Source organism: Telmatherina bonti (genome assembly GCF_933228915.1).
Source record: "Telmatherina bonti genome assembly, chromosome: 6".
Taxonomy (NCBI): Eukaryota; Metazoa; Chordata; class Actinopteri; order Atheriniformes; family Telmatherinidae; genus Telmatherina; species Telmatherina bonti.
Genome location: NC_136624.1, coordinates 10,305,783 through 10,328,507, shown reverse-complemented (window position 1 = coordinate 10,328,507; position 22,725 = coordinate 10,305,783). Strand labels below are relative to the sequence as shown.

General features: G+C 40.1%; 1 protein-coding gene across 1 annotated transcript; it reads right to left on the bottom strand.

Moving 5' to 3' along the window:
• Positions 1-1,058: 1,058 nt before the first annotated feature.
• On the bottom strand, positions 1,059-18,902 carry sypl2a (synaptophysin-like 2a). The gene is made up of 6 exons (XM_079242791.1): positions 18,733-18,902; positions 18,450-18,524; positions 11,202-11,317; positions 9,529-9,727; positions 7,831-8,004; positions 1,059-3,512 (listed from the first exon to the last, which is right to left on the bottom strand). The coding sequence occupies exons 1-6, from the start codon at positions 18,745-18,747 to the stop codon at positions 3,387-3,389; spliced, it is 705 nt and encodes a 234-aa protein (XP_079098917.1). The 5' UTR covers positions 18,748-18,902; the 3' UTR covers positions 1,059-3,386.
• Positions 18,903-22,725: the final 3,823 nt, after the last annotated feature.

The window sequence follows — 22,725 nt, the reverse complement described above, 5'->3', positions numbered from 1 at the left end:
AAAACCCAAAGTGTTTGGTATGACACTGCCATTTCAAATTTCAGCCATTTCACTGTTACAATATTGACTTCTTTTTAACATCTTAACCATTTGCTAAAAAAAGAAAACCCCTTTATTCTGTTTATTCTTTTCCAAAACAAACGGAAAACAGAATTTTTTTTTTCTCTGGCCTTTTTGTTTTAGTGTGAAAGTTAAAAGGATTAATGGGATTAAAAAGACATATCAAGCTGGTTTCAGTCATTTGTCTTACAGGTCTTTCTTTCTTCATACCAGAGTAAATTATGTTGTTCTTGATTCTGTACTTACACCAATATTCTTTATTTTTTACATTGTTAGGAGGCTCTAGCTCCATAGGTTTTGAGGCACCTCTTGTGTTTATACTTAGAGCTGTGATGATATGCTTCTGTCCCGATTCGATTCAGATTTTTTTGGGTGTCTATTTGATTTAAATTGCTGAAAAGGTGCAGAAGAATACAGCATAGAGATAAGCAGGTTTTTGGAGACCTGGAGCTGGCACTATCTGGACCTGTAGTCTAGTTCTGGTTCAGTCTCTCCAGTTGCTTCTTTGTAAAGTCTACATCAGGAAAAAGCATCATATTCAGAGATCAGCTGTGAAAAAGCCAGTGATGAACAGCAGTGGATTATCATAAATTGCTGGCGAACATCTCCATCAGGATACTCAAGAACAGTCATTCTCAAACTGGGGGTCGGGATCCTTATGAGGGCCACAAGATAATTTCATGCAGTAACTAGATAAATGTAGGCGATGTTTTTAAAATGATCAAACAAATTAGGGATTTTTATCATGGTTGTCAAAACTAAATTTTTAATGCAGGCATAAATCTGTGACGTTAGCGCCTTAATTTTTCAACACGTTAACATACAAAGTTTGTACATATGTCACATTTAAAAATGTCCATCTCCGCAAGAGGAGCTGATTTCGGATATGTAGGTCCTTCACAGAGCAGTGAACAAAATCCACCAAAAAGCACATTATTCTACCGATTTGTTAAGGTTCTGACACTTTACCCGCCTTACATTTAGAGGATGCTGCAGAATGACCCCTCTGATAATTATAGTTACCTTCGACGTTGTAGCTTAAGAGGCAGTGATTCCCTACATAACACTGTATCTGTGCCTGATTTATGCTCACAGAGAAACTTTTCTGGTGGGCTCAGAAAAAAAAAAAAAAAAAAGCATTTTTAGAATAATTTTTCACCAATGAATATCGTGCCTGCACTGAATGGTCAAGATGGATGGATGACACGTCCCAACATGGTTGCCATGTCAAGGTGGAGATGGAGGGACGTTCTGAGCTGGAATAATGGGGAGTGAGATGGTAATGCCCTCTTAAGTGGCCTCTGCAGTTTCCTGACATAGGCAGTAGACCTCCAAACAGCAACTGTGGAAAGATCCAGGAAAAAATATTCTTCTAGATTCGATGGTGAGTTGTTACGGTGAAATCAGAGGACTCCATGTTAACATGTTGGCATTTGTTTTAGGAACAGAATGTAATAAACACAACAGGTGAACATTTTCAGTTCTTGACCAACTTTAATGTTTGGAAAGTGTCCTGCAGGATCACGTATAACTCAAATTATTATTATAGAACCCAAGATCATTTTGACGACTGAAAAATCATATTTGTTGTCATTCACACTGATTATTTAGGAGAAATGAACAAAAACAGCTGATTCAGAATAGTGTGGAAAGCAGTGGATTTACTGACTTAAGTCTGAAGAATGAATCAAAGCATTCATTCATAAAGCATTAAGTCAGTTATGATCAGGTTTTTATTTAGTATTAAATATTTTTGCATCTTCAAGGCTGTTGGTTTGTTTTGTAAACTGGTAAAAACCCCAAACATCTGGTTAATTCTATGGTTTAAGGGAACAAAACAGGACAAATGCAGAGGAGATAAATACCTGTAAATGTGTCTGTATGCATGTAGACCTGTCATTAAAAGAAAATGCTTGGACTTCTTTATGTTTGTAAACTCCACAGATGTGCGGTGAGCAGAAATGAGACAGAACCTAGAAGCTATGCAGTTCATGTTTTCATGCATAAAATTCTGATTAGCATTCTTTCTTGCACAAACAAGGCATAAAATAGACAAAGTCCATTGTCAATATTCCATTACATGAACAATCTACTCATCGTGGTGCTCTAAATAAACTAAGATTCATCATTAAAATTAATCCTGGGGGTCTTCTAACTGATTACTTTTCACAAAATAGCCCCTCAAATTTTCCCAGCATTGAAAATGGCCCAACACCATATTAATTCTGAGTTATGTCACACAGTGAGATTCATCTTAGTGCAATGCAAATATTCAACAGGCTGACAGGAAGTCGACAAAGACTCAGAAAAATGCAAGATTAAAACGAAACAAACCTGACAACACTGGATGTAATGATGCTAACATACAGTATAACAAGTAGGACTCAGAAAACGTGTTTTGTCTCCTAATGTGTGAAACCACTTATAGCTCAGCTCAACTAAAACAAATCTACAATCACTTTAATTTAGTTAGAAAAAAAAAACACAAAAAAAAAACAAAAAAAAAAAAAACGAAGAAGCCGAACACTGGAACTTTTATCCAGAAAAACAGGAAGCCAACACTGTGCTTCAAAAATGCAACAGACCAATCAATGTAGATACAAATATATATGTAGTGTGTATAAATAGTGTCTCATTTTTCAAAAGATGGTTCAAACATGGAGTGGTCTTTGTGTTAAGAGAGCGCAGTCTGAATAAAACCGTGATAAGGCAGGAACTAAACATCAGAACCTGGAGTAAGCCTGGAGATCCTGCCTGCCTTTAGACTGAGAAAGATCTAAATGCTGTCACAACCAGGAAACGCTGCTCGCCATACTCTCCAAAAAGCAACTTTCCAGGTTGAAAAGCAGCGTTTAGAGGATTGTAGTGTCTACAAACAAAATCAAAGTGTGTTGAATCGATATCTGTTTCAGCGGATTACAACTTGTGCATATGTTTTTATAATCATCATCGTAGGAGAAGCAAGGCTCAGATGAACTCTTCCCGGCCCTCCCTACAAGTCTACCTTGACCTTAGCTCAACAATTTTACACTGAGACACTTTGAAGGGAGGAAGAAGAGCTCATTGTGCAGGTCCAACCAGCCCACTTTTACTTCTACCCATGTAGTGTGAAGGCATCTTTGTTTTTACTTGCATTCAATTGTTTTTACAAGAAATACAAAATAAAAAATACTTGGGGACTATTTTTAAACTAAAGTCTAGTGTTAGGAGCTAAAACTGGCTTCATGACATTTGGCTTCCTTTTGTTTTCCTTTTCTGAACATTGTAGGGTGTAACACATTTCTCTGCTGGAAAACGGCTTTGCTTAAGGACCCTCAGTGATGTGGTTAAGGCATAGGGGCTGCTCCTTCCTCTGCAGTGGCTGGTGGGTTCGGATCCTTGTGGAAAGGTGTCTCCTTGTAAATGAACCAGCAGTTACCAGCCCACAGGATCAGGTTCAAAAAGCCAAAAATCTGTAGAAAGACACAAAAGTTTGAGCACATCTGATTCATTAAGGACATAACTGGATATTTCATGAACACATTCATTGTAGAAAGCCATGAATTAAAAATCCTGAGTGCAGTTTTTTTACACATAACCATAAACACACAAAGCTGCAATCTTTTCACCATCTCAGACACGGATATTTTTCTCTCTAGGCTGATAGCGTCCAGGTTTATCGTGCAAACCTTTCAGAGTGAGTCCTTGAATGCAGGATAAAATCAAGCTGCGACCAGCAGAGGGAGCTGCCTACTCTGGTATACGACTTTCAGCCACTCCCAGGTGATGAAATGTGTTTAAGATCAACTGATCTGCCTGAGTTGGAAGCAGACAGCAGAGTTTTTAGGAGACTTTCTCATTACTGATGTCGGGAAAGATCCAGATCAACTGGGAGTGCCGTTTGTCCCTGGATGCAGTTGGACTGTCATGGTCGAAAGACCGACCCTGCATGTAGTGTAGGAACAGCACCTCAACAAAGAACACTGTCGATGGTCCAGGAGGGCCGATGTGGTTTAGTCTTGTTGTGAAACAACCTTTACAAGGACATCTGATGCCCAAGAGGTTTTACTGCATTTTACAGACATGGACAAAGTTAACCGTATTTAGTCCGAGACTCTGGATCGCTGGATTGAGAGTGTGGTAAGCAGTTTGAGAGTTCAAACTGCTTCTGGTCTTTAGCGGACTTAGCCAGAGCCACCATTTTCACCAGTTCTGGTAATAACTTGTTAGAAACTATGTGGACCACATAGTTTCCAGCAGAAACTGGGGGAGTATGTAGATAAATATGGAGAAACTAGGAAGAAAGTGAGCTAATTTAAACTCGTGGTTCTCTGATGAAAATGTGGATTAACCCTTGTGGATTGCTCTTATAGGTCCATACAGAACAAAAAGAGCCTCTCCCAAACTGATATAAAACCATTACATATGAACATTTTTCCACTTTTACTGCTCAACTCTCTCTAAACAACATCAGTCCTAATCAAAACCTCCAAATATTCACTACTGAAACTATTTTAACCAGCCAGTTTGAAAAAGTTAAAATATTTTGTTAGTTATTACTATGGACAAAGGGATGAAGGGCTGCTGAGATGAAATGACTCATTTGGGAGATGAAATGCAACTAAGCGTAAACCCGCCATGCACACACATCTGGACTTTAGTTCAAACCCCAGATTTTTGCACAAAAATTGCCTGATCAGTTTAATTTTTTGAACGTGAAACAAGAAATGTATTAATATTTTTGAAAGAGGAAACTGTGCAGACTTCGTGCTGCGCTGAGACCTGTAGACATTCTGCTGTTACTCGTTGTTTTAATATATTAGGATCATTGGTGTGCAGTGATTGACAACAACTAATCTTGGTAGTACAGTAACGCATTACAGTAAGCAGATGGAAGGAATGTCAAGTGGACTATATTTCTTCGTGTGTTCTTCCTTTCTTTACTCTGGTTTTTGTCCTAACCAATGCCTAACTACCTGAAAACCAAATTAACCTAAAGACTGGCAGATGAGATATCTTCAAGGGTAACTGTGGGCCACTAACATCATCAGTTCAGATCTCCATTCTGCTGTCAGTATCTGCAGACAGCAGCAGACACCAGGTTGCCACCGCAACAATGGATCCGCCGCAACATGGTGTAACACACAAAACTGCCTCCGGATTGGTCTATATGCAGACATACTGAAAATGGCCATACCTCACATTGATAAAGAGTCCTTTAAAAGATTCCTGGATTCACATATTGATTCAGACGATTCTCAAAATTCATTGGAAATGAAATTAGACCCAGACCTATTTAAAAAAAAAAAAAAAAAAAAAAACATGGAAATTCGTTCTGCAGTTTTTGCGTGAAGGTCCTAAAAGATAGACAAACAAACACCAACAAAAATATTATGTCCACCACCTCCTTGGCAGAGGTAAAAATATCACAACTGTGTCATGACCACTTTATTGTAAGTATATCAGGGTTGCATTGAGAAGGAGGAAGGAGTGGGAGCTTCAACATCCGCATGATGATGATGATGATCCTAGTATGTCATAGTGATTAAAGAGCTGTGCTGAAAGGTAAAGTTGACGTAGGGTGGGGGGGGGGGTTCAGAGCAGATCTCTGGCAAACCTCTTGACAGGCTTGGCAACATTTAGTCATTTCACCATCTGAATATTGTAGCATAAATTAAGACTGAGACAAAGCAGGCTTTTGAACAGTCATCAAGCTGCATTAGGAAAACCAGAACAGAATGCTCCAGCAGCTCCACATGACCATCTCTACATATGTACGGATTTTAAAAGCTGGAGGTCATGTTGGTTTTGGTGGGACAGAAGGTAGAGCTGGACATTGATCCTTGGAAACTGAACAAAGTTTGGACACCAAATCCAGCTGAAGGGAGGGAAGCTTGGTTGTACATGTAGACAAATCAAAGTTCCAAGACACCAAGCTGCTTCTCAGCTCTGCTCACACCATGACGGCGTCACGCCTGAGAAATACCATCCAGATAATGTACCAGAAGAAGCAGCAGAGTGGGGGTAGTAATGAAATGAAAAATACTTTATTAATCCCCAAAGGGAAATTCAATATTGTAGTAAATAGTTAACTTGAGGAGGTCTTGTTCCGGAGGCTGATGGCTGCTGGCAGGAATGATCTTCTGTATCTGTATCGGACCTGAAGAAGCCTCTCACTGAACACACTTTGTTGTTTCATCACAGTGTTGTGGAGAGGGTGTGAAGAATCCTCCATCATCTTCATCAGCTTGTGCAGCATTCTTCTTTGAACAATCAGCTCCAGAGTTACTCCAAGCACAGAACCAGCTTTCTGGATCAGTTTGTTGATTCTCTTCAAGTCTCTGGTTCTGATGCTACTACCCCAGCAGATGCTGCAAAGCTGACTGCACTCTCCACAACAGATTTATAGAAGATATGCAACATCTTGGTGCAGACGTCAAACCATCTCAGCTTCCTTAAGAAGTAGAGTCTGCTCTGACCTTTCTTGTAGATGTAGTCAGTTATAGTTAATGAGTTAAGGCTGCAACAATTTGTTGACAAAGTCGACAATGAAAATTCATCTATGTAAAATTTTATTGTCGACACGTCGCGCTATAAACGCCCATAAGGGCTTTGCTAATAAATGGCAACTTAACGCCATTTACCAACCACGGCTTTTCAGACAGTATAAGAACTCTAAACACCACGGTCATGCATGAGCATCTGGAACAAAAGCACCCCGAAGTCATGGTTTCCAGCGTTTCGGATGGCAAAGTTAGCTTTAGCGAGTAGCGATGTGCCGTTGTTACCTCTGCCAGAGGTTAGGTTTTTACCAGCGTTTATCTGCTTGTTTGGGTTCAAGAAAACTCAAAAAGTTATGATTAGATTTTCATGAAATTTTCAGGAGTTGGAAATGTGAAAAGGAAGAAGTGATTTCATTTTGGTGGTGATCCGGATCATCGTTTGGATTCAGGGATTTTTTTTTAAAGGTTTCTGGTCCTTGTTTACCTACAAAACAGGCTTTTTCAAGATGTAAACAATCATTTCAATGCAATTCTATGAAAATGAAGATGTTAAAATATTTGATTTATTTTGTTTTCCTTTTGAGGCAAATTCTGTACAGCTTGGATATGACACTATAGCTAAGTTTGAATGTTTCAAAATAAAGAAGTAGTAAGCTGTTCAGCTTAAATTTAATATTCAACTGGTTCAGGAGTCGTTCTTTTAACTTACTAAAGGACATTATGTTGTGACTGACTGGGAATCAGGGGGACATTCATATGATGCAAATGAAGAGAGTGGGGTAAAACATACTGGAGCCTGTAAAAAGAGCTGCGTCAGCTGGAAGCACAGATGGTGGGCGTGGCAGAAATAATCATGACTAATCAAAAAAATTATTTACAGATTAGTTGACTATGAAAATAATCGTTAGTTGCAGCCCTATGAGTTGTATTTTCATTTGAGTAAATTGTACTTTAATGAGTTTTACTACATCATTCTTATGACTTGAGTAAAGCTGGGAGGAAGAGACTTTGCTTTTACTTTGCTACAACAGAAAACACTCCCACTTTTCTTTTATTGTTCCAGATGTGTCAAACGTACAGCCAGGAGATCAAAACCAACCCAACCAGAGAAAAATACAGTCATTTTCAGTTTCTAATACCTGTGATTTAATGTTTTGTGATTATTCAGCTCTAACGACAACTTTAAGACTCCTTCTACTTAAAGACATCCAGTTGTCTTTTGTTCTACTTTGATTTGTATGAGAATAATTTAACCCAGCCTGCATCAGCTGTCTTCAACATGACTTACCACAGAGGCGTTCAGGCGACCCATGGATGGAAATTCTCCTGCTTCACAGCGCTCATGGCATGACTGTATGAGATTGGTGGGGTTCGTGGCCCATTTGACATCAGTTAGGCCTTTGCCCCAGGCTGAGGAAGACACAAGCCACAGGAAGGCAAAGGCAGCAGTCACCACCAGGTCCTGGTCAGAATGAAAGGACAAACAGCATGTTTACAAACAAGATTTCCATGTAAGCCTGATCTGCAGCAGCATAAAATAAGAGTGCTGTCATGTCAAATCATCTAGTTGCTGCTCAGTTCTTCTTCAGGTAAAATCCTCGTTAATCACCACATTAAAGGGGTCCTATTATGGTACTTGGAGTTTTCTGAGCTTTCTACAGTGTTACAGTGTTGAATCCTCATCAGACATGTGAACGGCACCATTTTTTATCACCTAAACGCATGTTTGAGTTTGAGTTTGAGTTCCAGCACTCTCTCCGTTCGGTTTCCATGGCGACGAAAAACGCGTCGTTTTAGAGAGTTTTTTCTACTTGGAAATCCTTGTGACGTCCCGGGGGATAAGGTTCAGTGATTGGTTACCTTCTACTGGTTAACAAGGGCATGTACAAATACATCAGGCGGGTGGAAAACGTTGGATAAAGTTATTTCCAACGATGGCTGGTGAGTTTACCAAAGAGAGACATCCTGCTGCATTCGTTGCTGTGGGTTGCTGTTTTCCACTTCGTTTTCAGGCTCTGATTCAGGTTCCAACATGTAGGGCTGTATGCTATGTGTTGACATTGTATTTGGTTTTTTTAATTGAGTTCATATGAGCCTAATCTTTCTGTTTATGAGATGTTACAATGACGGCGAAATCAGTTGCGGTGCGCGCTCCCGATGTAGTGCAGTGGTGGGAGGCGGGGCTTAATGCGGAAGAATCTCAATCCACTCGTTTTGCCCACAGGCTGATCTGACAGCCTACGGAGAGGGTCGGTCTGAAGTAAATAAAGGGATTTGTGACAATAACTTGATCAATCCCAGAACTTCTGGTCTCAGAAATAAAAATAAATTAGCCTGAAATGCACATAATAGTTCCACTTTAATCTCTCGAATTTCACTGACTATCCTGATGACGAAGATGACCGAAGAGCCAGAGTCAACCATTATTATGGAACTTCGAGTACATTTACAAAACTACATTTACCCCTCACCCCTAAAGTAAACTCCAGTCTATCCCGTCCTCTCTACTGCTGACTGATTTACCTCACAACAATGTCAGCATGACAAAAGACAACAGAAACTAAAGATAATTTGTCAAAAGAGAGAGAAACTTATTCGGCGGCTTCCTGGAAAGCATAACTGTAAACACTATAAACATTTCCTACCTTTTACATTTAAACATATAAAATAAAAACCTCACATGGACAAATGAGGAATTACTTTTATTGCAACATTACAGTTTATATCTTCTACGTCATTCATATTTAACATCCTGCTTGTCAGATTGGACCGTCTGGAGGGCTGGTTTTGGGCCCCCGGGGCCAGACATTCTGACACCCCTGATTAAAGTGGAAACAATTAAAAAAAAAAAAAAAAGCTGTGAAATCCTGGATGCGCTGAAAATTTTAATGAGAGAAAATGATGTGAAATTGAATAGAAATAACAAGAAATTAATGCACCAGACTGTGTCTTACTTTACATGAAAGTTAACAGGTTGTATGCTTACTATGAGGGGGCCTCGGCTGCTCTGACGGTAGGTGTTCTGGTAGCCCAGGTAGAGGATCAGTGTGGCAGTGCAATAAAGGAACCCAAACACACCAACGCAGACAAAGAACTCGGCCGAGGAGGAGAAGTCACCCTGCAGGTAGGTGTTGTTGCCTGGAGTGTTGTTACAGTTGGGAATCTGATAGGGATTCGATGTCAATCTGGAGGGAAAAAGTGAGGGAGGAAACACTTTTACCTGTTCCTGGGATGGTTTTGATACTGTGTGATTTCATAGAGTACAAGTCCTCACCTGGGACGTTGGTCTATCCAAGCGATGCAAAGTGAAAGATTAGGTGAGATTTTAAAAAGACTGATCAAAAAGTCACACAGTACCTCTGAGTCAATCAAAAAGCCAGCTCTATCACAACAAAACTAATAACACATTTAGCAATGTGTTATATGTGTTACATGAGTAACAACAGTTCTCACCAAGCAGGAACTTGACTTTAGTCCTGAGTGTGTTAGGACACATTCACACCTGGACAGGGAAAGGGACTCAGTTCGATTGTGTAGCAGGGATGTAACAGTAAAATTCTGAATAGTTTGGTCCACCGTGTATGGGACAATTCACACAATGAATGGATGTTTTGCTGCTTGCCAACATGTTCTGAAACATGTCCTGTACACGAGAAGAAATATGTAATATGCCCATATATACATATACATACATATATATATACATATACATACATATATATATACATATATATATATATATATATATATATATATACATATATATATATATATATATATATATATATATATATATATATATATATATATATATCACATCACTTACTTTTCTGTTGAACAGTGGGACAAAATACCTGTCAACAGGTACAGAAGTCTGACTGAGAGGAACAGAAAACACCTGACTGTAGCGGAAACAGAGGATTGTTCAACAAAATATTAGTTTATGAGTGATATAATAAATGATCTTATTTGTTTACTTTTAAAAAAAAATATTTCTATTGAACCAGAATTAGAAAATAATGATTTTCATAAATTTTTTTATTCATTATTACTCTCGTCAATTTCAGCTTATTTTACAGGCAGCTGTTTTTTTTTTTTCCTTCTTTCGTGAAAGGGTATGAATAAATATGAGCACAACTGTATGTATGTATGTATGTATGTATGCTATATAAATAAAAGGGGTAGGAGATGAAAGCGAAATAATCAAATATTGGGATTTTTTGCTTCATGATTTTAAAATAGATTTTTTCCCAAATAATCCAATATAAATTTTTTGTCATTTTTATTGTTTGTATTGATCTTTTTACTTGTCTTCTTGAGCAGTCTAGCGGCAGAATAATGGTCTGGCTTCTGTGGGTTTTTTTTCTTAATTGAAATTAAGAAAAAATTCAGAAATTTTTTTTGTATTTTTTCTTTTTGTTTTTAGTCGACAAAATGGACAAAAATCAGCAATATTGAGGAATTGTGAGAATTGCAATTTAAATCGAATCAGCACCCCCAAAAAAAAAAACAAGAGTGAGAATGAGCATCCACACTGCTCCAACGAACCGCATCCTCTGTTGAAACGGGCCAATGTTCGTTTAAAGCGGACCTAAACGGCACCAGGGTAAATACAGTCTGGTAGAAGCACAGGGATTACAACGGTCTCACTGCAAATACCTGAACGGGTAGCCAAACACAGCAGTGACCTCTTTCTCCTTTTGAGTACATATGACTTTGAAGTGGGTTGATCCAGAGTAACCTCCAGTGGTGCCAAAGGCAAAGATGGTGAAGACCTGCAGAAAAAGACAACAATCAGTTTCATGGTCCAAGCTTTTCTGCTTTCAGGGAATTTAACCTGTTTTTTTCTTATTCTTCTTCAAATTTTTCTTTTCAAACACTGAATCCGTTTATGCCTGATTATTCTTCTGCTTCCGCGAGTGAAAGATTTTCTTAACCTTTTGTTAAAACTTCCCCTCTGGACTATCACTCTGTTCCCTGCAGCGGTCACATCCTTTTCCACACAGGAAACCCCCTTCCTCTGATAGATGAAGGAAAACGTAGCAGCCCAAAGCTGACAGAGTAACCCAGCTAAACTAGGACTGCTACAGGACAGGAGGAGCAGACTTCTGCTGTTCCAACACATCTTGTTCCTGCAGTACTGAAAAAGGCTCCGTCATTATCTCAACACCGGAGAAGTTTCTAAAAAGCAGAGGTGGAGTAAGTGCTGAATAAGCGCCTGAAACACATCAAATCCACAGACACCAAGGAGACTTCCAAACAGGTCGGAGACAAAGTTGTGGCATGGAACAAATCATAGATTGGCAGGGTTTCCTCTACATGTGCAAAATAGAAGCCGCCATGCCTTCAGAATTAGGATTCCCCCCCCCCTCTGAACTTCCTCTGTGGCACGGTGCAGCTGTGCATGTGGCGGTGTCTGTATCTGTATGTACCATGAGTTGTATATATTTTCATACTTTCTCACCACCTCTAACAGTTGTTCATTAAAACTGTGTGTTCAACCTGCATCAGTTTTACAGTTACGTTTAGAAAACCAGAACAATGTCAGGAAGTTTTCATGACTCAGTATTTTCAAAATAAGAGAAGGGAACCCAAGGGAAAATGGGCAAAATGGACAGGTTTATAAGTAGGATGTGTCCCGCGCACTTCCCACACCTGTGCCTTTGTCTCCAACACTTTTTTCAACCATTACAACAGTTTAATCCATTATTAACACGTGGAAACAATTATTTCCCAATCGTCAATAAACGCACCATGAGTGTACACTATAGACTGTTTATAAAAAGATGTATGTAGCCTCTGTGACGTCACCCATAGGTTTCTGAAAAGCTGCATTGAAGCTCGGTGGGCGGTTCCTACCATCGCCATCTTGGCAGGGGCATGCGTGTCGTCTCGCCCGGAAAATACAAATATGGGCAAAGAGGTGGAGCTGAGAGGGGGCTGTGAGTGTCATGGTGGATGATTGATAATAAGCGAACTCTGAGCTTTCTGTAGCTAAGAGCTAACCGAGCTAACCCGGAGCTAACAGGAGCTAGCCAGCTTACGAAGGTAAGCGGGCTAAAGCTAAGTCACGTTGTTAACCGGCTAAAAACCGCGGTTGTTCTACGGTCTTCTGACTTGAAGCGGGAAATCAGGTACCTGTCGATCAAAAGGACACGCCCCTAAATATGCCAAACTTTGAGATTAAATTACTTTTAAATGGCCGAGTTAGAAAAAAATTCACTCCCCCCTCAGTTGTCATGAAGGTAAACCTGACCTATGAAACCGAAAATGGATTTTGATTTGAACCAGGCTGTAAACATGTTTATTTCTGCTGTGAAGTTGGTCTTTTTAACATGGGAGTCTAAGGGGATTCTCTGTTTTGCAGCCCCTAGTGGACGAGAGGGGAACTGCAGATTTTTGGCACTTCCTCATAGGCTTCACTTTTCACCGCCGGAGGCTCCGTCCATCTTTCATATACGGTCTATGGTGTGAACATGTTCTTGTGGATCACTGATGGAGACAAGCTGCTGAGCAGTGCTGCGCCGTGTTTGTCAATCATATTCATGAACCTTGAACAACAAGAAGCTGGCTGGTTGCTGTGAAAAAATCCACAGGGTGAAAGGATTAACAAGTTCGTGCTCCAGTGGTGTCGAACGAACAAACAAACGATGGTTCCAACTCCAGGAGCCTTTTCTGAGCCAGGAAGAACTGGGAGGTGATGTATCAGTGAACACAGTTCAGGTGATCAACAAAGCCGCTGAGACCCCGCCTGCTGTCGTTTCATACTATTTTTAAACGAACGACACTTCATGCTAAAACAGAGACAGTACTGGGAACAGAGTCAAGGGGGATTTCATTCAACAGTTTGCATCAAACACTCAGCACAGGCTGACATTAAAAGCATCCCTGTCCACTAAAGTCTGCAGCTCTCAGCCACCTGGGAAACTGGAAATATGATTACAGCACTGGCTTTTAGTTAAATGCATTCACCGCCACCAACATTGTTTATTAGATACAAACAGTATATGTTGATTATTCCTTCATGTTGCGGCTATAAAAAGATAACAGATGCGCCTCTTTTCCATAATTTGTGATTTCAGTCATCCTGTCTTACTGTTGTCATCTCACAGTGGGATTACAGCTGCTTAATAAGAGAGAAATATGCAGGTAAATCTGAGGAAACGCAGATGTCTCTCAACCCTCACATCTTTCCTCCAATAAAAAGCTTCTTTCTGAATCACGTGACTTTTGCTTCCATACTTTCTCTCAAGAATAATGTCCCTTGTTCATCGGCACCCACCCACCCAAAGCACATTCACCAGCGCTGGAGCCCACCAACAACACGGAGCAGAAACAAGCAGATAAAGAACACAAACACACACGCAGAGCTGTATTTAACCAGGATTTTCAGAAATGGGTTTCATCTTTCAGGTGTGTCTGACTCAACATTGCTCAGCTTTCATCTAAGCCCCAGTTTGACCCCCCCATGGGCCATCCAGACCCCCAGTCCACTCCCAGACTGACACATTCCTGGTCAGGGAGTGGCAGGAGCAGAGTCACAAGGTTAACGTTTCACACAGACACCTTCAACGTTATGTCAACCGTCTCTAACATCCCACTACAGCTAAATAACTACATGATGCCGTTAAAACCGCTGCTTCTGGCCACATTCACAGGCTGCTACATTCAACTGCATTCACGAGACGTCTTCCAGGACAGTAAAGACAAGGAGGTCTTTCTTACAAATAGTGGATTTCAGCCTCAAACAGAAGCAAACTAACAAATTGAAGCTCAACTTGAGGCAGAGAAAAATCTGAATCCGGTTTCAGAAGCGAGTGATAGTAACAGAGGAGCAAAGACTGCACAGTGGTTTACAGTGGGAGTTCGGCTCAGTCACAAGATCCGACAGAAACACTTGTTGACACTTGGTGTTGGTGTGTGTATGTGGAGGTGGGCTGCTCTACACACAATAAAAAAAATAAAAAAAAAGACAAATGTGAACATTATCCATCCACATCAGCGCTGCCTCAGCAAATTATTAATCTGACAACAAGCAGGGATGTGCCAACACCACATTTTTTCAAGCTTTTAATTTGTGAGGCTAGAAAAATGTCAGAAACTTCATTAATGAAGCTTTCATCACCAAGAAAAAGCTAAATTCACATTTTTAATATTTATTATTTAATGTGGCAAGGTTAAAAACTTTTTTGTTGAAACAAAACATGAAACAAAGCATAAAATAGTTTTAATTCCACAGATTAATCTCATTGCATTAACTGGTCAAGATGCAAAAGTTTTTTGGGTTTTTTTTTTAATTCACATTGTCTGGTTCTGCAGCATCAGAACACTTCTATCGAGTACACACACACACACACACACACACACACACACACACACACACACACACACAGTAATGGTTTTGGTGCGTTCCTAAGTTCGGCCAACTTCTTGTATAACAACTTTTGAACGTTTTAACAACGTTTAGCCTTTTCTTGTTTAAACTACAACAACAAGCAAATACAACACACACATTTGTGTTCCCTAAAAAAATAAGAAAAAAGATTCTCCAGCGAAATGCAAAATAAATTCATGTGAATGATGATATACTTTAAACTGGAACAAAAAACACTAAATGCAACCCAAACCCTGACGCATAAGAATCTAAAACTCACTATCGATGCATCCCAGGGACACACCTCATTGTTCCCTTTTTACCTACAACTCGCGTTTAAAACCACAGTAACCAGCAAAAGAAACTGTCAGCAGACCAGACAGGTGCTGTGTCAATATTTCGCCCACAGACATCATCCCTGTAAAACAGCAACAGGCTAGTTTAGTCACTAATGCTGGGCGGACACTGTGCGATTTCACCACGATTTTGCTGTTGCAGACCACGCTGCGTCATCGTGGAAACATGGTAGCGTCGGGATGTCCGGTCGGGTGGTCGTGAGCCGTACAGTGTGAGAAGACTCACGAGGAAGGATTCATTGCTGCTACGTTCTAACGATGATGCTGCGACCTCCCGATCAAACTTCTGGCATGTCAGAAATTTTCGCCGTCGCTCGTACAGTGTGAGTGGTGTTACGTCACGATTCTACGTTTGCACCTGCGCACAAGACACCAGTGGAGCTTTAAACAATGGTGGGCAACCCCAACTTCAGATGTGTGCGGTGGACACAGCTGCTAGAGGAGAGATTGGTAGAGCTATGGAGAGAACACGAGGTTTTCTTTTTTTATTTTGTTTCAGCGCACAAGACAGCACACACAACCGCAACAACTTGCTGCCTGCTCGCCATCTTGTTGTCAGACACACTGTGGTTGTCATAGGACCTAGGAACCTTTGTTTTTCGTTGTTCACACTCAAGCACATCGTGCCGTCACACACCGACTGACGCCGACAAGTAGTCGTGGTTGTCAATAATCGTGGCTGACAGCAGTCGTACAGTATGAGTACACATGTCGTAGGGTCAAATAGAGTACGAGGGACAAACCCGGCCGTGCAGTGGGAGCATTTCCCCGACAGTCAGATTTCTAAAATCGCACAGTGTCCGCTTGGCATAACGCCACCAACCAGTCACCATGACAAAAGTTACAAACTGCATAATAAGTAAACTCACGTTTATACTCCTTCATGACGAGCTCATTCATTCATTTTCCAAACTGCTTAATCTGATAAAGGGTCGCGGGGAGGCTGGAGCCTATCCCAGCAATCACTGGGCGAGCCGTGGGATACACCCTGGACAGGTGTCCAGTCCATCGCAGGACCAACACAGAAAGACAGACAATCATTCACACTCACTCCTAGGGACAATGTAGAATAACCAATGAACCCAACATGCATGAGAACCCGCGCATACACAGATAGAACATGCAGACTCCACCACTGAACCAGCGACGTTCTTGCTGTGAGGCCACAGCGTTAACCACTACACCACAAATTAACATGTTGGTTTAATTAACCTCCAACGTTGCAGCACCTCAGTGCAACTACTGCACACACGTACATTACGAGAACGATGTACAGCGCAGCTCTAGATCAGCCTAGCAAGAGTACCTTGTTGAGGTACTCTCTTGTAGTGTAACACTCAAAGGAGGTTTGAGAATGAAATTTAGGAAACAGAACATATGAATAGAAAAAAATATTTACTTGGAACCAACTGAAATTTCTAGGCATTCACTTAAATTTTCACGTGGGTCCCGGGGATTGAAGATCTATCAACAACACCGACTATGTAGGGCTGCTTGATTATGACAAAAATTATAATCACGATTATTTTGACTGAAATTGAGATCTCGATTATTTAACACAATTATCCAGTATTTTTAAACAACACTGCGTTTCGTGGTGTTCTAGACTCCGTGTCGTACATCATAACCGTCTAATGCACGAGTTGTTTAATCCGCTTTCACCGCTTACATAGGAACTAATTTACGTTGGCCTCGATGTACGTTTTATGCCAAACAACCGCTGTCAGGCTGCAGCGCGTTTCTCTCAATTCACCTGTTAAAAGAGAGCTGATCTGAACCAGCTGATTAACGCGTTGCTATGGTAACGCCCTGTAACGGAGGGATATTACAGTGTTTAACTGGCAGAACTACGTATAGGAAAACAACGCAGCCAGTTGTCACTGACAATGGTATAAACTATGTTTAGGTGAACTTCCACAACCTACTGCAGTTATTCTACATTGACCTGCAGCCGGAGCCGACTGAGACTGGCCGCCTGGGAGTGCTTTAGGACGGGAGAGGCTCCCGCTGCTCCTTCCTTACAGTAACTGCAGAACAATATGTGCCTTCAAGTCAGTCGCCAAAACACCAGAAAAGTCTCGAATAACTCCAGTAAAAGTTGCTAGATTTGTTGCTTTTAACAAAAAAAGTCGCCAGATTTAGCGAGAAAGTCGCGAAGTTGGCAACAGTGTCTGAATGAAACCAAAGCGGCTGTGGGAGGAGTTTACAGCACAGCGCTGCAACGCCAGAGACGCTCGATTAGCAGCTGAAGACAGCAGGAGAGGAAACTGCTAAGAGAAAAATAATCACACCCTTTTATTTTTATGATTGTTAAAAACCCAGATTGTAATTGAAATTAAAATCCGATTAATCGCACAGCCCTACGACTAGATCTACAAATAAATAAAACAAATTATATTTTCCAAAGGTCTTAAAGATGGATTCAGCAACTTTCCAACCTTCAAGGTTCAAAGAAAGTATAAAGCCTATAAAAATAAAAAGCTGCGATCACAGTTCAGTTGATATGTTGTTAACTTCTGAGGATGAACGTTGCTTTTGTGCAATAAATCAAATGGTGGAACAGAAAACTGGGCTTTTAAACAGACTTCCTGGAATGACCTAGTTGTGGATAATAGTGGTTGTATACGTTAATCAGCAACTGCATACTGGTACTCTACGCACCACCTTTCCTCATGGCAAAGTGACTGGGAGAATTGGTTTAGATGATTTCTTCTATTCGTCTTCAGTCTGATCTTCTGCACATACAAACACTGCTCTTACTTTGGGTGCCATTAAAGCAACAAATATCATTTATGAAGACAGCATGTTTAAGTATCTTGGATATTTACAGTACACATCATCCCTTTTTCATAATGGGGCAGGGAAAGATTTACTTACTTACCTTACTTACATTAAAATTGTTAACTCAGAACTTTTGACAAGGTCAAACCTAAAACCTATAATATTTTATCCCCACATTTTATTTTCATTTTGTCTTAAAACTTTGATGCACTTCTGGACACAAGTTTGATCCAGTTTGTTGGAGTGGGATGGACCATCAGGAAGGAAATATCAAGATCACATGGGTCAGTAGAGAAACTAACTAAACAAGACTGGACATAAACTAAGAAAACTAACTTCAGTGTGATCTGGACGATCATTTATTGATCATTTTAGGTGCGGTCGGACTTCACTCACCCATTCTAAGAGCCGGATAAATCCAAGGGGTTCTTTCAGTGGTCCCAGGTCCAGAGAAAACCCAGACACCAGATTCTGTAGTTAACAAAGAGTAAACTTTAAGTAACACACAAGCAGAGTTATACAGGTGTACGAGCTCATTTTAGCACGTTTAGCATCCAGGTCTACCTGCTGGTTACCTTTCAGATAATAAATGACCCTCCTTTCCCAGTTAGCCAACTCTCTGATAGCTACATGCTAATGCTAATTCACGCGAACTTGGATGTTCACCTGACTCACGTACCTGAAGAGTGGCCATTAGGACTGGTTTGAAGTAAATCGTCTTTCACTCCTAGTGTGGTTAATTGGTCAGGGAAGCTAATCTAAAGTTACTTAGCTGACATATAAACGCTGACATGCGATACGACGGCTGTCCGCAGCACATACGAGGCGACTGTCAAATCCTGTTCAACAGGCTGGGTACGCTCCTTTACCATCAGCCGAAGAGCCCTAGGAAGCACTGACGAGGAGGAGTTTGTCCCTTAAATTGAGGGGTGAGCGTTTGTTGGGGGTTTTGCTAAAACAAGGAGCACGGCTCTTCAAGAGCAAAATTGATTAAAAAAAAAAATAAAAAAAAATAAAAAAGTAAATCAAATAGTTAAGCTATAATTTTGTGCACATTTCTTTAGGACTTTGCTTGCAAATAGCAACAGTGTCCATTAGAACAGCAGTTCTCAGTGTTTTTGCAACATTGTACCCCCTTTACAATGTTTTGTTTTGTTTTGTTTTCAGCCAAGTACCCCTAACCACTGCAAAGTATTTTTGGTAAAGAAAAACATGAAATACAGCACTTTGTCATACGTGTTTGGCTTGTTAAACTTTAACCGTGCAAACAATTGTTTTGCACATCTCTACATCTCCGCTTCAACCAGGACCTCATTGTTTGCGTCGTCAAGGTGACAGTGACTGACAAATATGAGTTTGGCTCAGTTTTGATTTCAATTCACGTCGGAATGTGAGATTTTGGGAATGAAATGATGTTAATCTAAATGTAAATTAATTTTATTGAAATCCATTAAAGTTTTTATATAATATATTTAAATGATTTTATTTAAGGAAGAAAATAAAAAGATATTGTTTTAAAAAAATTTTCACATACCCCCTGGAATGCCCTGAAGTACCCTCAGGGGTACGCGTACCCCCATTTGAGAAACAGTGCATGAGACTATTTTTTTTAAAAGGACAATAGTTGAATTGGGACATATCTGCGCTGCCCAGAGCAGCTGTAAATTATAAAACCAGCACAAGTTGCTCCAGGAGTCTTACTAATACGCATTTATCTTGTGATTTTGAATAGACCAATCATCAATAATAATCATTTATAAAGTTGGAGCATTTAGTTTATCTGCAAACCGACTGGATAAAAAGATGTTCTCACTGAACACTTCGTAGTACTGTGTCTGAGCGGGTCATCTGGCCGATCAGCCGTTAAAAAAAACAGCCCACCCGGCTCGTTGCCGGGTCAGCCGGTCATTAAATGGTGCGGACCCGCTCTACATCGTCACTCACCAAAATAAAAAAGAACGCTTCCGGTTCTCCTCTGCGATTCACCACGATAAAATACACAATTTCCGGTCAGCGCTTTTCAAAAATGACGAGCCAAATTTCTGCTGCCTTTACAGACGTGAATAGGTCTACTCTTCACATCTAAGGTTTGATGTCAATTGAGGCGTTCTAAAATGGCAGAGTAACCACTTACTGCAGAGCTGTGCAATTGTAAAGTTAGAATAAAGTAAAAACAACACTTCAAAGAAAACTTTTTTTAAGCTTTCATCAGTTCCACAGGCCACCGAGCTTCAGGGGTGTTACAGTGCTCAAAGTGCAGCTGTATGGTGGCTTTTGCTACAGTATTAAGGGATGACAACTGCTCCCTACTGAAAAAAGGAAGTCATGAGAACAATCCTCACTTGCAAATTTCAGAGTGGATTTTACAGCCACAACTCTGTGGCTTCCATCCTATACTAGATCGAAGAGAGTTAAGAGAGTCTGACACTTGGCCACTGCCAGTTCATTTTGAGCTTCATGGTCTCCGTGATTCCATTGTTCCTGCTTGGTCTTTTCAGGATAAGGAGCTTCAAACATTGGTTTATTCATAGACTAACTCTGCAGAACACAAGATTAGTCCAAGTCTCACCCTCTTGGCTATGTACGCTCCTCACTTGGAGAAAACAGGCAAGCTCCACTTCATTGGGTCACCTCGTACATGTTGGTTACAATGGTCCTCTTGTTGTGTTGGTTATGATGGCATTCTGGTTAATGGTCTCCTTACAATGACTGGTTACAATGGTCACCAAAGTGGGGCTGGGAAGGGCTCAACGGGTATGAATGTGTAAAGCTCATCCATAACGCTGCTGCTAAAGCTTTAAATAGGACTAGGAGATCTGAAGACATCACACCAGCTTTAAAATCTTTACAGTAACTTCCAATCAGACACATGATAGATTTTAAAACCCTGCAGATTGTTTACAAATTCCATAATGGTATAGGCCCATAGTACATCTGTGATTTGTTCAGAGAATATAAACCTATTGGTCAGAAACAGTTTCTTTTCCAAGCTGTTCTGTGTCTTTAAAATGAAAACATAACACAATCACAACTAATTATCCTCTAACTGATTTTAACTGGGATATTTTGCAGTGAGCATAAAGACATTAAATTAGGTGGTAACGTTTCACGTAGAGAGGAGACCATTAGGTTCTCCGAGAGAATGGCGAGGAAAGCCGACCACGAGCCAAGAGGAAGAAAGGGAGATCCCTGACCAAGGCTCCAACAACATGACTGACTATTCGGAAACCATTTGGAATTAGTTAAAAGTAAGTTTTAAATAGACGAAGCACTTTTCGAAGTTTCATAATGGATCTATTTCTTGGCCCAAAGTGAGGCTGAGTGGTTCTGAATGAGAACTTTATAAAAGGCACTGACTCTCCTATCCTCCTGGTAATGTGTACAGTATCTTTTACTGGTATGCAGTAGCGGAAAGATGCTGGACCATACCAGACTGTACCAGCTTCTTTTCACCCCTAGTACCTAATTTCCCTCCATTGGGGAACATTGGTTATTTGCAGTTTGCTAATACTTTGGCCCTGTGTAGCTACTAGTGATCAGCTAAACAGATCTGCTCAGGACCCTGCTCCTGTCGATGACATCACAGCATATAATTGGCTGGACGATGTCACGATGCCACAGAAGATTGTGGTTGGTCAGGACAATTTGTAGTAGTAGTTTTTCAACAAAGCAGGACTGTTGTTGTTTGTAGAAAAGAGACTACTTTTACAAAGAAATCCATGACTAACAATCAAAAGGGACTTACTGCAGTCTGACCATCACCTCTGAAAGTCCCGAGAGCACAAAGGCTACCATTCAGAAGGCACTGAAAAATTACACAATTACAAATAAGAAAGTGTGACTTCACATTTAGTGACTCCTATTTAATTTATACATGCAGAATTTATTCTCAATTTAACCATTTATAATACATACACTCTAAATTTATGTTGCTTTTGCTGCAGCATTGGATAAGCAGTTGTATCTCAATCAGGGCAAGCTGTGCTTAGTGGTTTTTTAAACACAAGTCTGAAGTTCAGGCTTTATAAAGGACCTAGTTTAGGATCCACATGTTGTTGGGCTGATATTATTTTATGGTCATACAATATGTTTCTTCTTAGATATGAACAAATATACTTTCTAATCATATACAGTGCACTTAGAGATGATTGCTTTAGTCATTTCAGCAATATTGCATTCTTACACAGGACAGGAAAGAACCAGGTAAGTGAGTACTAGGGCTGTGACGATATTCTTTTGTGCTGATTTGATTCGATTCCAATTTTTTTGGGTGCTGTTTCGAGTTAAGTTGCGATTCTCACAATTCTTCGATATTACTTATTTTTGTCAACTAAAAATAACAACAAAAAAGTACAAAACTTTTATTGCTTCTCATTTTTCTTAAATTCAATAAAGAAAAAACAACTCCGTAGCCAGACCATCATTCTGCTGCTACAATGCCCAAAATACATGTTAAAAGATCAATAAAAACAATAAAAATGACGAAAAAATTTAGAACTGATGATTATTTATTTAATAAATAAAAATACTGAGCAAAAAAATCCTGATATTCAATTGTTTCGTTTTGATTTCCCACCCCTAGTGTGTACCATGTAACTAACTTTGTCTGCGTGCTTCATTATTTGTACTGCTGATCAGCTTAATAAACTCAGAAAGACTATTTGTTTGACTT

Excerpts from the sequence above, each read along its gene's own strand:
- sypl2a (XM_079242791.1), bottom strand. Across the intron at positions 11,318-18,449 it reads TTATCCGGCTCTTAGAATGG|GTCTTCACCATCTTTGCCTT; the intron begins GTGAGTGAAGTC and ends CTTTTTCTGCAG. Across the intron at positions 9,728-11,201 it reads GTGTTTGGCTACCCGTTCAG|ATTGACATCGAATCCCTATC; the intron begins GTATTTGCAGTG and ends TTTTCCCTCCAG.